Source organism: Pseudophryne corroboree, chromosome 7 (assembly GCF_028390025.1).
Source record: "Pseudophryne corroboree isolate aPseCor3 chromosome 7, aPseCor3.hap2, whole genome shotgun sequence".
Lineage (NCBI taxonomy): Eukaryota > Metazoa > Chordata > Amphibia > Anura > Myobatrachidae > Pseudophryne > Pseudophryne corroboree.
The window spans coordinates 68,233,862-68,247,849 of NC_086450.1; the positions used below are offsets into that span (position 1 = coordinate 68,233,862).

Genomic DNA, 13,988 nt, shown 5'->3' on the forward strand with positions numbered 1-13,988 from the left:
TGCACCTGCGGCCTGCGCTCCCGCATTCCTAGCAACATTAACCTGTGCACTACAAATATTATTTAACTGAACATCATAATTATTAACATTGTTGATATTCTCGATCTCACCATTCCATCATTCCTATGTGTGCTGCACGGAGCTCCCGGCTCTGCTGCTGGGGCATCCCCTGTGCTGGACGGTGCGACAGGTGCCCGCAAAATCATCCCGGCTGTGCTGGATCCAACGACATCTGTTCCTGGCACTGTCCTTGCCGAGGTGGCCGCCGCGTACCCCGCTTCTAGAGCCAACTTCCGTGCACCAGGAATGGTTGCCGCCTCACGCGTTGCCACTTCCCATGATCTGGATCTTGCCATGGGTTGTCGGATTGAACTCCCTGGCCCCAATGCTCTTGCTGGTACCGGCCCGGGTTTAGGCTGCCCCAGCCGTCCCCTGATCCGCTCTGGTGTGCCAGGCTTGAGTGAGGCCGGAGGGGAAATGTGCTGCAATGGGGGGAGAGTCCTTGTCCATCTGGTGCCTCATGACACTCTGCTCCTCCCCGTCCGACTCTGGCCAGTCTGACTCTGTCCTCTCCGGGACCATACCCCCATAAGTGTCCTGCTGCGCACTCGCCCCCTCAGGTTAGGGCCCCTTCTCTTGCAATGCTTCTTGCTGTGTCTGCTGCCCCTGCTTCCCCAGTCCTGCAGCTTTCTTTCCTTGGCCAGCCTGCCTTTTCTTTGTAGGCTCCCGACCACCAGGTGGAGCCCTTGCCGCCTTCCTTTTGTTCAGCTGCTGCTTGTCCCCCTCCTGTGCTGCCGACTGCAGCAGTATGGAGTGAGTCTCCTCTTCCTCCCTGAACATGGCTGGGAGAACCCTTCTCCGCTCTGGCCTCTCCTGCCCTGGCCTGCACTGCTGCTGGGGCTGCATCATGCTACTGCTGGCTGATATTTTATTTGGAACCCTGTAAGAGCAGAGCAAGAAGGAGGGAGTCCGTGTGAGCAACCTTTCTTAGTGAGTACTGGCTCCCCCTCCCTCCTGCTGCTCCTTTAGTATGCTGTGCCTGCAGCCCCCCCTCTGCCTGCGGTTTCGCTGCCCTTCTGGCCGCTGCACTGCATAGGTGACAAAACTGGGACGGGTCCCAACACCCGTCCCCTAGCCTCTCCCGCTGCTGGCCACGAGTTCCTTCTTTTAGTGGAGATGGGCCTCCTTTCTGAAGGTTGAAGGCACACAAACTGTTTATAGCCTTCCCAGATCTCTACATAGTATAAACTAAATTCCCCGGTAGGTGTTTGTCTGCTCGGGCTAATCTTGAGAACCACTGGACAGATTTTGATGCAGTTTTCACAATTCTATAGAGTATTTGTCGAGGAAGGTTTAGGTATATGAAACATTAATCTATGACAAAAGGGAGCCGAGCAGTGACTATTTTAGTGAATATAGAGCCTAATTCAGACCTGATCGTAGCCGTGCAAAATTTTGCGCTGCAAAAAGGGATGTGGTCTCACAAGAAAGAGGCTTGGCCACATAATTGTGCCCCCAAGGGTACAGGGATATAGTAGGTAAGGGATGACAGACAGATAGTGGGTGACGGGAAGGCAGGGATGACAGGTAGATAGTGGGTGACTAATGAGGCAGGGGTGACGGCGGATAGTGGATGACAGACAGATAGTGGGTGACGGGGAGGGCAGGGGTGACAGGTAGATAGTGGGTGACTAATGAGGCAGGGGTGACGGGTAGATAGTAGGTGACAGGGAGGGCAGGGTTGACAGGTAGATAGTGGGTGACTAATGAGGCAGGGGTGACAGGGGGATAGTGGGTGACAGGTAGATAGTAGGTGACAGGGGATCCAGGCAGATAGTGGGTGACTGGGAAGGGCAGAGGTGACAGGTAGATAGTGGGTGACTAATGAGGCAGGGGTGACAGGGGGATAGTGGGTGACAGGTAGATAGTAGGTGACAGGGGATCCAGGCAGATAGTGGGTGACAGGGAGGGCAGGGTTGACAGGTAGATAGTGGGTGACTAATGAGGCAGGGGTGACAGGGGGATAGTGGGTGACAGGTAGATAGTAGGTGACAGGGGATCCAGGCAGATAGTGGGTGACTGGGAAGGGCAGAGGTGACAGAACGATACACACACCCTACCCTGAAGTAACATAGTATCTGAGGTTGAAAAAAGACAGTTGTCCATCGAGTTCAACCTATTTGTGGTCTCCTATGCATGATGATTTGACTAAAATTTTTGACTGATGCTGATGTCAGCCGTTGCATTTTATCCCTTTTTGTAGTAACTATAGTGCGTGACTATGCACCATAACCCTGGATATCCTTATCCATTAGGAATTTATCTAACCCATTCTTAAAGGTGTTGACAGATTCCGCCATTACAACTCCCTCAGGCAGGGAATTCCAAACACGTATTGTCCTTACCGTGAAAAAGCCTTTACAACGTATTGTGCGGAATCTCCTCTCCTCTAACCTGAGCGAGTGTCCATGAGTCCTATGTGTTGATCTGGCCAAAAACAGGTCCCGCGCAAGCTCTGTGTATTGTCCCCTTATATATTTGTAGATGTTGATCATATCCCCTCTTAGTCTCCTCTTTTCCAATGTAAACATGCCTAGTCTTTCAAGCCTTTCCTTGTATTCTATCGTCTCCATGCCCTTAATTAGTTTGGTCGCCCTCCTCTGAACCTTTTCTAGCTCCAGGATATCCTTTTTGTAGTACGGTGCCCGGAATTGTACACAGTATTCAAAGTGTGGCCTCACTAGTGATTTATATAACGGTAGTATAACACCCTCGTCCCTTGCATCAACTCCCCATTTTATGCATGCTAGTATCTTATTAGCCTTTTTTGCTGCCATCCTACTTTGGGAACTGCTGCTTAGTTTGCTATCTATGAGAACACCTAAGTCTTTTTCCAGTACAGTATCCCCTAATGTTACCCCATTCAGTTTGTAGGTGTTATTTTTGTTCTTGCTACCACATTGCATTACCTTACACTTTGTCTGTGTTGAAGTGCATTCTCCATTTGGCTGCCCATGCTTCTAATTTAACTAAGTCGTTCTGAAGAGACTCTGCATCCTCCTCCGTATTTATAGCCTTACACAATTTGGTATCATCTGCAAAAATTGACACCATGCTCTCTAGACCTTCTGTTAGGTCGTTTATGAAAATGTTGAACAATAGCGGTCTTAATACCGAGCCTTGTGGCACACCACTTAACACTTCAGTCCAATTTGAAAGAGATCCATTAACCACAACGCGCTGCTCTCTGTTATCTAACCAATTCTTGACCCAAGTGCATATAGTGCTTCCTAGCCCTATTTCTTGTAGCTTGTAGATAAGTCGCATGTGTGATACTGTGTCGAAAGCTTTGGCAAAGTCTAAAAATATTACATCCATGTCTTTACCCTGATCGAGGTTTGCACTTACTGTTTCATAAAAACCAAGTAAGTTGGTTTGACAGGATCTGTCCTTCATGAATCCATGTTGATTCCTTTTAATGATTTTATTGGCTTCAAGGAACTTCTGAATACTATCCCTTAGAATACCTTCCAGTACTTTCCCTATTATAGATGTAAGACTAACTGGTCTATAGTTACCTGTTTCAGCTTTACTTCCCTTTTTGAATATAGGGGGTCATTCAGAGTTGTTCGCTCATTGCCGATTTTCGCAACGGAGCGATTAAGGCAAAAATGTGCATGGTACGCAGTGCGCATGCGCTTAGTATTTTAGCACAAAACTTAGTAGATTTACTCACGTCCGAACAAAGAATTTTCATCGTTGAAGTGATCGGAGTGTGAGTGACAGGAAGTGGGTGTTTCTGGGTGGAAACTGACCGTTTTCAGGGAGTGTGCGGAAAAACGCAGGCGTGCCAGGATAAAACGCGGGAGTGTCTGGAGAAACGGGGGAGTGGCTGGCCGAACGCAGGGCGTGTTTGTGACGTCAAACCAGGAACGAAACGGGCTGAGCTGATCGCAGTGTAGGAGTAAGTCTCGAGCTACTCAGAAACTGCTAAGAAATTTATATTCGCAATTCTGCTAATCTTTCGTTCGCAATTCTGCTAAGCTAAGATACACTCCCAGAGGGTGGCGGCTTAGCGTGTGCAATGCTGCTAAAATCTGCTAGCGAGCGAACAACTCGGAATGACCCCCATAGGCACTATGCCAGTCTTTGGGAACCATACCTGATATAACTGAATCCTTAAAGATCAAAAATAGCGGTTTTGCCAGTTCAGAGTGAAGCTCCATTAGAACCCTTGGGTGAATTCCATCGGGCCCCGGTGACTTATTAATCTTTAAATGTTTTAATCGGTCACAGACTACTTCCTCACTTAAATAAGTGCCTGTGTCCTACACACTCCCCCTAGTCCATATGCACACCCTCCCTGCAGTCCCTATACACACCCCCTGTGGTGCCTGCTCCCTATTCACACACATCATGCTGCTGTCCCTTCTTCATACACACTCCCCCCAGGTCCTTGCTCCCTACACCTTGTGATGCCTTCTCCACAGCAGCGGATCCCTGGCTTCTGGCAGCAGTGGATTGTATGTGGTGCTTGCAGATGAAGGGATGATGCTCCAGCCACTGCGGGCATGTGACACTACAGGGTTGAGAGCTGACCGACATACCATTGGACCCCTATGCCTCCTCCTTACCCTGCCCCAAGCCCAATACCATGCTCTCACTGATGCTGAAGTGCGCCAGCACCTACTCCACTGTCTCACTGTGCACCTTCTCCATGGCCGCGGCTCCATCCCACTCCTCTCAGCCCCCACCGCGGTCTCCTCTAGCAATCAGCGGCGTCATCACATGCTCTTGCCATACAGCCTCCCCCAGCTTGGGTACGGTGTCCGAGGAAGCGTCCAGCTGCGGTCAGTGCTGGCCGCCAGCTGAGGGACAGTGCTCATGTCTCCAAAGCTGCCGGGGCCTGGGGATGTGTGTCCGCGATCAATTCCTTCTGTGATGGCCACAGTCTGATCACCTCTGCATCCAGGAAGCAGCATGGCGGGGACAGTGTAGTATACAGAGCGTTTCTGCGTGGCTGTTCTCTGCTGATCAATGACAGCTGCAGCTCCGGGGGCCCACTGCAAGGATGCTGCGCCCTCTTCACTCAGGCACTCTATGCATCCGGGTATACGCTGGCCCGGCCCTGGGTAGAGTAAATAGTCAGCCACTCCGGCATTGATTAACAAATTTGGAAGGACATGATATGATATAGACATATGAAGCGTCTTCTCACTGCTGCAAGGTGGGGTGTCACTGGTGTAAGGTAATCATGATTGTCCGCTTACAGAAACTTATTAGAATTTTCTGTTGTGTTATCACTTTATACAGCTTGTACTATGTATGTGCTAAACAGTCATCCAACTTTATTCACCAGTGTATCTGTATGGGGAGGCGGCTCGCAGCGAAAGTCGAAGATCTCTGCCAGCAGTAAGGGCCGGGGAGTATGAAGCACTGCCTACCAAGGTACACGGGGGTCTCGTGGTGTGGGTCTTAGGCTAAAGCCACACATAGCGGCCAAGTGGGTCACGCTGAACGTGTGCACATGGATCCTGTTCTGCGAGATGCCACAGAACAGGATCCAGCCATTGCCTCATGGGATTTCAATGGAACACAGTGCGGCACATTGAAATCCTGTTGTCCGGCCCAACCGCAGCATGCTGCGGTCAGACCCGGCAGCGGCGGGACTGCCGCACATGTGTGGGCGCCTGGATAAGTGCCTATGTGCACTCTCCTTCTGGCCAAGCGGGCCTCGCTGAACGGGACCCGCTTGGCCGCTATATGTGGCCGTAGCCTTAAGCGTATGAAAATGTAAAGGACACTGCAGCCCCTTCTAATTTTGTATGTAATTGTGTGAATTGTTTGAGTAACACATTTATTCTAAGAAATGTATCTATGTATGTATGTATACGTACAATGATGAATGGTGGTTCAACCCACAAACTGGCTGCCTCCGCTCCATCTAATGGTGGGGATCCTTTCATAATACATTATAGTCTTCATAATCAGTAAGTTTAATAAATCAATGTGTATATATATATATATATATATATATATATATATATATATATATATATATATATATATAATAAGATATAATATTCTTATTATTATTCGTTTTAAGCTGCAAAATCCAGAATGGAATCCAGATTTCGGGGAACCAGTCTTTGTTTCAAGTTGGGGGGCAACTGTAAGTGGAGCCCGCAAATTTCTTATCGCATACAATATAAACATACTGAGTACCAAAGAACTGGCTCATCGCATTGCCCTGAACATCCGGGAAGGTGGACGTGGGAAAGGACAGGTGAGAAATAGATTGTGGTGGAGGAACGAAATTCTAAATGCTGATTTATTATATAAATATATAGAAGATGGCTGATATTAGGGCGGCTGCTAAGATTCTAAAGACCCAAGTTCATAAAATTCCTAATTTTTTTTTTTAATTATTATTATTATTATTATTATTTACATTTTATTTCTAAGGCGCCACAAGTGTTTTGCAGCACCACACATGTGGCAGACATTAGAACAATACAGGGTATACAGAATGTAACATTACAGCAACTAATAAAAATAAAACAGAGCACCGCTAACAATTGGCACCACCGTTCTCCGTACACCATACAGCTGAGATATAAGGAAGCAAAGGAGTAATTGGTGTACTACTGGGGGTGGGCACCCGTTGGAAGAGATAAACAGTTACCAGGGGCGGATTGGGATCGAAAACCAATTTACGGAACCAGCCCTAATGGGGGCGGGGTCTGTTGAAGAGATGGAGTCTGTCATGAGGGCAGGATCACTCCACATAAGGACTGATTCTGAGCTGGATGCAGTTGCTGGCTCCTTGCCTCTTTCCTTGCTGTAGGCGCAGCTCATCCATCTGAGTATGGCATCTAATGTGAGCAATCTCTGTACCAAGCCACCAGGGCCGAACTGGCCATCTGGCACTTCTGGCAAATGCCATACCTGGCACTGTGGGGCATTTGTGGATCTGGTACTGTGGGGGCATTTGTATACCTGGCACTGTGGGGGCATTTGTATACCTGGCACTGTGGGGGCATTTGTATACCTGGCACTGTGGGGGCAATTGTGGATCTGGCACTGCACTATTGGGGGCATATGTCTGTGTATCACGTCCCATTTTAATTGGCCACACCCATATTTTTGGCGCGCGCACACATAGTACCTCTATGGGACACTCTCTGTCTGATTGGTCACCGCTTAGCCCCGCCGGGAGTGCACACAGACGCTCTCATTCTAGTGAATGGGGCACGTGCATGTCCATGCCCCTTTTCTGGAGCACGCACGCTTAGTTACAACCTTTTATTTTTCCATACCCCCACTTCAACATTTCCACTTCAACCAATGGTTGTGTGTATTTTAATACAGAATGATGTACACTTTGTAAGAGCATAGACTAAGAAGTAGGAGGAGTCGGGAATAGTAAGGGGAGGAGTCAGATGCTGACACCGAGGTGGGCCTGTGTGATTCAAAAATGCCAGGGCTTATTTTTGGTCCCAGTCCGGCCCTGCCAGCCACTATCAGCAACACGTTCAGTACTATGCTACATCTGCTTCTGATTAGCAAACCTCCTGTTACTGGCCAGGAAAGTGCAACACGTCTAACACACTTCTTGGTGCATGTGTCTGACTCTGTACTGCAGGTCTGTATGAACACCACATGGGACACCTGTGGTGCAACTCAGACTAAACACATATTGTCCCCCACAGGAAAATAAAACAAAAACTCATTGACCTCAATAAGTACAAAATTATACACAATGGACCCACAGTAAAAAAACAAACATATAGAGCACACTACACACGTAGTGTGTACACACTACACTCATCAGGAGGCACACACTACATACAGTACATTACACACATGGCGGGAGCAGGGGGTAACACACACACACACACACACACACACACACACACACACACACACACACACACACACACACACACACACACACACACACACTACATACAGTACACTAGACACATGGCAGCAGCAGGGGGCACACACTACATACAGCACACTACACACATGGCAGCAGCAGGGGGCACACACTACATACAGCACACTACACACATGGCAGCAGCAGGAGAGACACTACATACAGCACACTACACACATGGCGGCAGCAGGAGACACTACATACAGCACACTACACACATGGCAGTAGCAACAGGGGGGACACACTACATACAGCACACTACGCACATGGTGGCAGCAGCAGGGGGCACACACTTCAAACAGCACACTACACACGTCGGCAGCAGCAGGGGGCACACAATACACACAGCACACATGGCGGCAGCAGGACACTCGCACTACATACAGCACACTACACACATGGCAGCAGTAGGGGGAACACAATGCACACATGGCAGCAGCAGGAGAGACACTACATATAGCACACTACACACATGGCAGTAGCAGCAGGGGACACACTACATACAGCACACTACACACATGGTGGCAGCAGGGGGCACACTACATACAGTACACTACACACATGGTGGCAGCAGCAGGGGGCACACACGTCAAACAGCACACTACACACGTCGGCAGCAGCAGGGGGCACACAATACACACGGCACACATGGCGGCAGCAGGAGACTCACACTACATACAGCACACTACACACATGGCAGCAGTAGGGGGAACACAATACACACAGCACACATAGCAGCAGAAGAGACACTACATACAGCACACTACACACAAGGTGGCAGCAGCAGGGGGCACACACTACATACAGCACACATGGCAGTTGCAGGGGGCACACAATACACACAGCACACGGCGGCAGCAGGAGACGCACACTACATACAGCACAGTACACACATGGCAGCAGCAGGGGGCGCACACTACGCACATGGTGGCAGCAGGAGGCACACAATACACAGAACACATGGTGGCAGTAGCAGGGGGCACACACTACATACAGTAACTACACACATGGCGGCAGCAGCAGGGGGCACACACTACATACAGCACCGTACGCACATGGCGGCAGGGGCCACCCACTACATACAGCACACTACGCACATGGCGGAAGGGAGGGGCACGCAATACACACAGCTCACATGGTGGCAGCAGGAGACACGCACTACATACAGCACACGCTACACATGGCTGCAGCAGGAGACTCACTACATACAGCACACTACACACATGGCAGCAGGGGGCGCACACACTTCATACCGCACACTACACACATGGCAGGAGGGGGTACATACAGCACACTACACACATGGTGGCAGTAGGGGGCACACACTATATACAGCACACTACACACACACCGGCAGCAGGGGGCATGCAATACACACAGCACACATGGCGACAGCAGGAGACACAATTTACATACAGCACACTACACACATGGCAGCAGGAGACTCACTACATACAGCACACTACACACATGGCAGAAGTGAGAGGCACACACTACATACAGCACACTACACACATGGCAGAAGTGAGAGGCACACACTACATACAGCACACTACACACATGGAGGCATTAGGGGGCACACACTATATACAGCACACTACACACACACCGGCAGCAGGGGGCACGCAATACACACAGCACACATGGCGACAGCAGGAGACACAATTTACATACAGCACACTACACACATGGCAGCAGGAGACTCACTACATACAGCACACTACACACATGGCAGAAGGGAGAGGCACACACTACATACAGCACACTACACACATGGAGGCATTAGGGGGCACACACTAAATACAGCACACTACGCACATGGTAGTGCCCCTCCTACCAGACTCGGTCTAGAAACTGTGCCCAAGGAGACGGACATATCTTGAGAGAAGGATTCAGAAAGGATAGTGGTGAGATTTGAACCAGCACACACAAACAAGAAGAATACCATGTTAACACAACATGAACATGAACAGCAACGTCTGATTCCACAACAATACTTGACCAAGTAACAGTGCAGGAAACACGAAGCACTGGGTGGGTGCCCAGTATTCTCTATGGACTACGAGAAAAGGATTTACTGGTAGGTAATTAAAATCCTATTTTCTCTTATGTCCTAGAGGATACTGGGGTCCACATTAGTGCCATGGGGATGTACCAAAGCTCCCAAATCGGGTGGGAGAGTGCTGAGGTTCTTGCAGAACTGACTGACCAAACTGAAGGTCCTCAGAGGCCAAGGTATCGAACTTGTAGAACTTGGCAAATGTGTTCGAACCAGACCAAGTAGCTGCTCAACAGAGCTGTAAAGCCGAGAAACCCAAGGCAGCCGCCCAGGAAGAACACCCCAACCGAGGTAGAGTGGGCATGAACAGATTTTGAAACTGGCAAGCCTGCTGTAGAGTAAGCTTGCTGGATAGTCAGCGTGATCCAGCGAGCAATAGACTGCTTAGAAGCAGGACACCCAATTTTCTTGGGATCATAAAGCACGAACAGCGAGTACGATTTTCTGTGACGTGACATCTGTTTGACATAGATTCTCAAAGCCCTCACAACATCCAGGGACTTTGAAGTAGAAGAGGTGTCAGCAAGCACCGGAACCACAATTGGCTGGTTGACACCACCTTTGGAAGAGATTGCTGACGATGACTAGAGTGATGGTCTTCCATGTAAGAAACTTTACATACACCTCCTGTAAAGGCTCAAACCAATCTGACTGCAGAAATTTCAATACCACGTTAAGATCCCAAAGTGCCATGGGAGGCACAAAGGGTGGCTGGATGTGCAGAACACCTTTCAAGAAGGTCTGAAAGTCAGGAATCGAAGCCAACTGTTTCTGGAAGAAAATGGACAAGGACGAAATCTGGACTTTTATGGATCCTAACCATAGGCCCACATCTGCACCAGACTGCAGAAAAAGCAGAAAACGACCCAGTTGAAACTCCACCGCAGGAAATAGAGACATATTTTCTCCAAATTCGGTGGTAATGTTTTGACATTACCCCTTTCCTGGCTTTCCATGTCCGGAATACCTTTTCGGGATAGAATCTGACGCTCAACCTCCATGCCGCGGTAAGTCTTGATAGACAAATGGTCCCTGTTGTAGAAGATTCTCCCAAAGAGGTAGAGGCCATGGGTCCTCCAGAAGCATTTCCAATAGATCTGCGTACCAAGCCCTTCTTGGCCAATCCAGAGCAATGAGAATTGTTTGAACCCTTTCCCTTTTTATTCTTTTGAGAATTCTTGGGATCAATGGAAGTGGTGGCAAGACGTACACCATCTGATAGACCCACGGAGTCACCAGAGAGTCCACTACCATTGCTTGACCTGGAGCAATACCGCTGGAGCTTCTTGTTGAGACGAGAGGCCATCATGTCGGTCTGTAGTGTCCCCCACCGACAAGTCAAGCACCCGAACACCTCCTTGTGAAGGCCGCACTCTCCTGGGTGGAGGTCGTGACTGCTGAGGAAGTCTGCTTCCCAGTTGTTCACTACTGGAATGAAGATCACGGACAGCGCCACAGCATGTTTCACTGCCCAGAGGAGAATCCTTGTCACCTCTGACATTGCTGCTCTGCTTTTCGTTCCGCCTTGTCGAATTATTTACGTCATCGCCGTTGCATTGTCCGACTGAACTTGGATAGCTCGATCTTGAAGAAGATGTGCTGCCTGCAGAAGGGCATTGTATATGGCCCTTAGTTCCAGAACGCAAAATATAGATGGAACAGAGAATAGCGCTTAATGAGAAATGGTTGCTGCCTGGGTGTATTCTGGTGACTCCCAATCACCCAAAGAGACTAATAAACAACACTTAATTTTTGAATACACCGTTGGCGCTCCCACTTTAAGAGAATTATGTGAAAGTCTTAATGAACAGTTCAAAAAATCTTGTATTTCGCTTGGATAATTCTTTTTTTCTTCTTTTTTTCTATTCTCTATTTTCTAGATGACCATTCTTCTCTCACAACTAATTCAGAATTTTTCCTTATATGAAGGTGTTCGTCATAAAGAGAAGAAAAAGTACATATAGTGTAGTAGTTCAAAACAAATGTTGGTTTATTAATTAAAATCCATACGATACTTCTATCCAATAAAAGTGACAAATTCACTATACAGTAAAATTGGAACCGTACCAACGCGTTTCGAGTTGTATCTAACTCTTCCTCATTCTGCCCTGAGGAAGAGTTAGATACAACTCGAAACGCGTTGGCGGCACTGCATGATCCATCTACCTGCATCTAAAGCACCAGGAGAACCCTACCAGGTCCTGCGGCCGGTGTTGTGCATGAGGGGAGGAGGAAGGGATTCCGGAACCTTCCAATTTTGCTCTTCTCATTGCTCCATGCTGGGAGCCTGACACGGTACGGTTCCAATTTTACTGTATAGTGAATTTGTCACTTTTATTGGATAGAAGTATCGTATGGATTTTAATTAATAAACCAACATTTGTTTTGAACTACTACACTATATGTACTTTTTCTTCTCTTTATGACGAACACCTTCATATAAGGAAAAATTCTGAATTAGTTGTGAGAGAAGAATGGTCATCTAGAAAATAGAGAATAGAAAAAAGAAGAAAAAAAGAATTATCCAAGCGAAATACAAGATTTTTTGAACTGTTCATTAAGACTTTCACTTAGTTCCAGAACGTTGATCGGAAGAATGGTTTCCTGACTTGACCATTTTTCCTTGGAAGTGTTCTCCTTGGGTGACTGCTCCCTAACCTCTGAGGCTTGCGTCCGTGGTCAGCAGAATCCAGTTTTGAATCCCGAACCTTCGGCCCTCTGTCAGGTGAGAAGTCTGTAGCCACCACAGAAAAGAAATCCTGGCTCTTGGCGACAGACGTATCCTCTGGTACATGTGGAGATGCGATCCGGACCATTTGTCCAGCAGATCCAGCTGGAAGGGCCTTGCGTGAATACTGCAATGCCTCGTAAGAGTCTACCATCTTCCCCAGGAGGCGAATGCACAGATGCACCGATATCCGGGTCGGCCTGAGGATGTCCCGCACCACTGACTGAGTTATCAATACCTTTTCCAGAGGACGGAATATTTTCTGTACCTCCGTGTCCAGTATCATCCCCAGGAACGGAAGCCTCCATGTTGGTTCTAGGTGAGATTTTGTCATGTTCAGAATCCACCCGTGATCCTGGAGAAGTCGTGTGGAGAGGGCAATGCTGTGCATCAACCTCTCCCTGGATGGTGCATTTATCAGCAGATCGTCCAGGTACGGTATTATGTTCACTCCTTGTTTGCGGAGGAGAAACATCATGTCCGCCATCACTTTGGTAAATACCCTCAGGGCCGTGGAGAGCCCAAAGGGCAGGGCCTGGAACTGGTAATGACAGTCCTGCAACGCAAACCTTAGATAAGCCTGATGAGGCGGCCAAATTGGAATATGAAGGTACACATCCTTGATATCCATAGACATCAGGAATTCTTCCTCCTCCAGACCTGAGATCACCGCTTTCAGTGGCTCCATCTTGAATTTGAACACCCGTAAATACGGGTTCAGTGACTTGAGGTTTAAAATGGGCCTCACCGAACCTTCCGGTTTCAGTACCACAAACTGTTTGAAATACAAACCCTTGTGTTGTAGTTGAAGAGGAACTGGAACAATGACCTGAGTCTGTACCAGTTTTTCAATTGCTACCTGCAAGGTAATACTTGCTTCTGGTGAAGCTGGTAAGCCGGATTTGAAGAATCTGTGAGGTGGGGAGTTCTTGAAACTCTAGTCTGTAGCTCCGGACAATAAAATCTTTTACCCATGGATCCATCGCAACCGGGCTCCCTCCTGCCTGTTGACTAGGCAGTGCATTCCACCGTCATGCTGAAGGCTTTGCGGAAGCAGAACTGGAGGTCTGATCCTGTGAGACTGTATTTGCAGGTTTTCTGGTTTACTGCCTTTTGAAGGCAGTAGAAGAACCCTTGGCCTTACCCTTAAAGTTCGCTGTCCGAAAGGACTGCAACGTTGGTTCAGAATAGGATTTCCTAGCCGGGGGTGCTGCGGATGGAAGGTATGTACACTTGCCCGCCGTAGCCTCGGATAGCCA

The 13,988-nt window shown here is 48.4% G+C and overlaps 1 protein-coding gene across 2 annotated transcripts in view; it reads left to right on the forward strand.

The window, feature by feature from the left end:
• The window catches only part of FTCD (formimidoyltransferase cyclodeaminase), an 82,659-nt gene that overhangs the window by 25,629 nt on the left and 43,042 nt on the right, over window positions 1-13,988 (forward strand). For both annotated transcript variants that reach the window (XM_063933272.1, XM_063933271.1), the window contains 2 exons: window positions 5,360-5,448; window positions 6,107-6,286. In XM_063933272.1, the coding sequence (XP_063789342.1) occupies window positions 5,360-5,448; window positions 6,107-6,286 (269 nt within the window). The remainder of the gene's footprint in view (window positions 1-5,359; window positions 5,449-6,106; window positions 6,287-13,988) is intronic.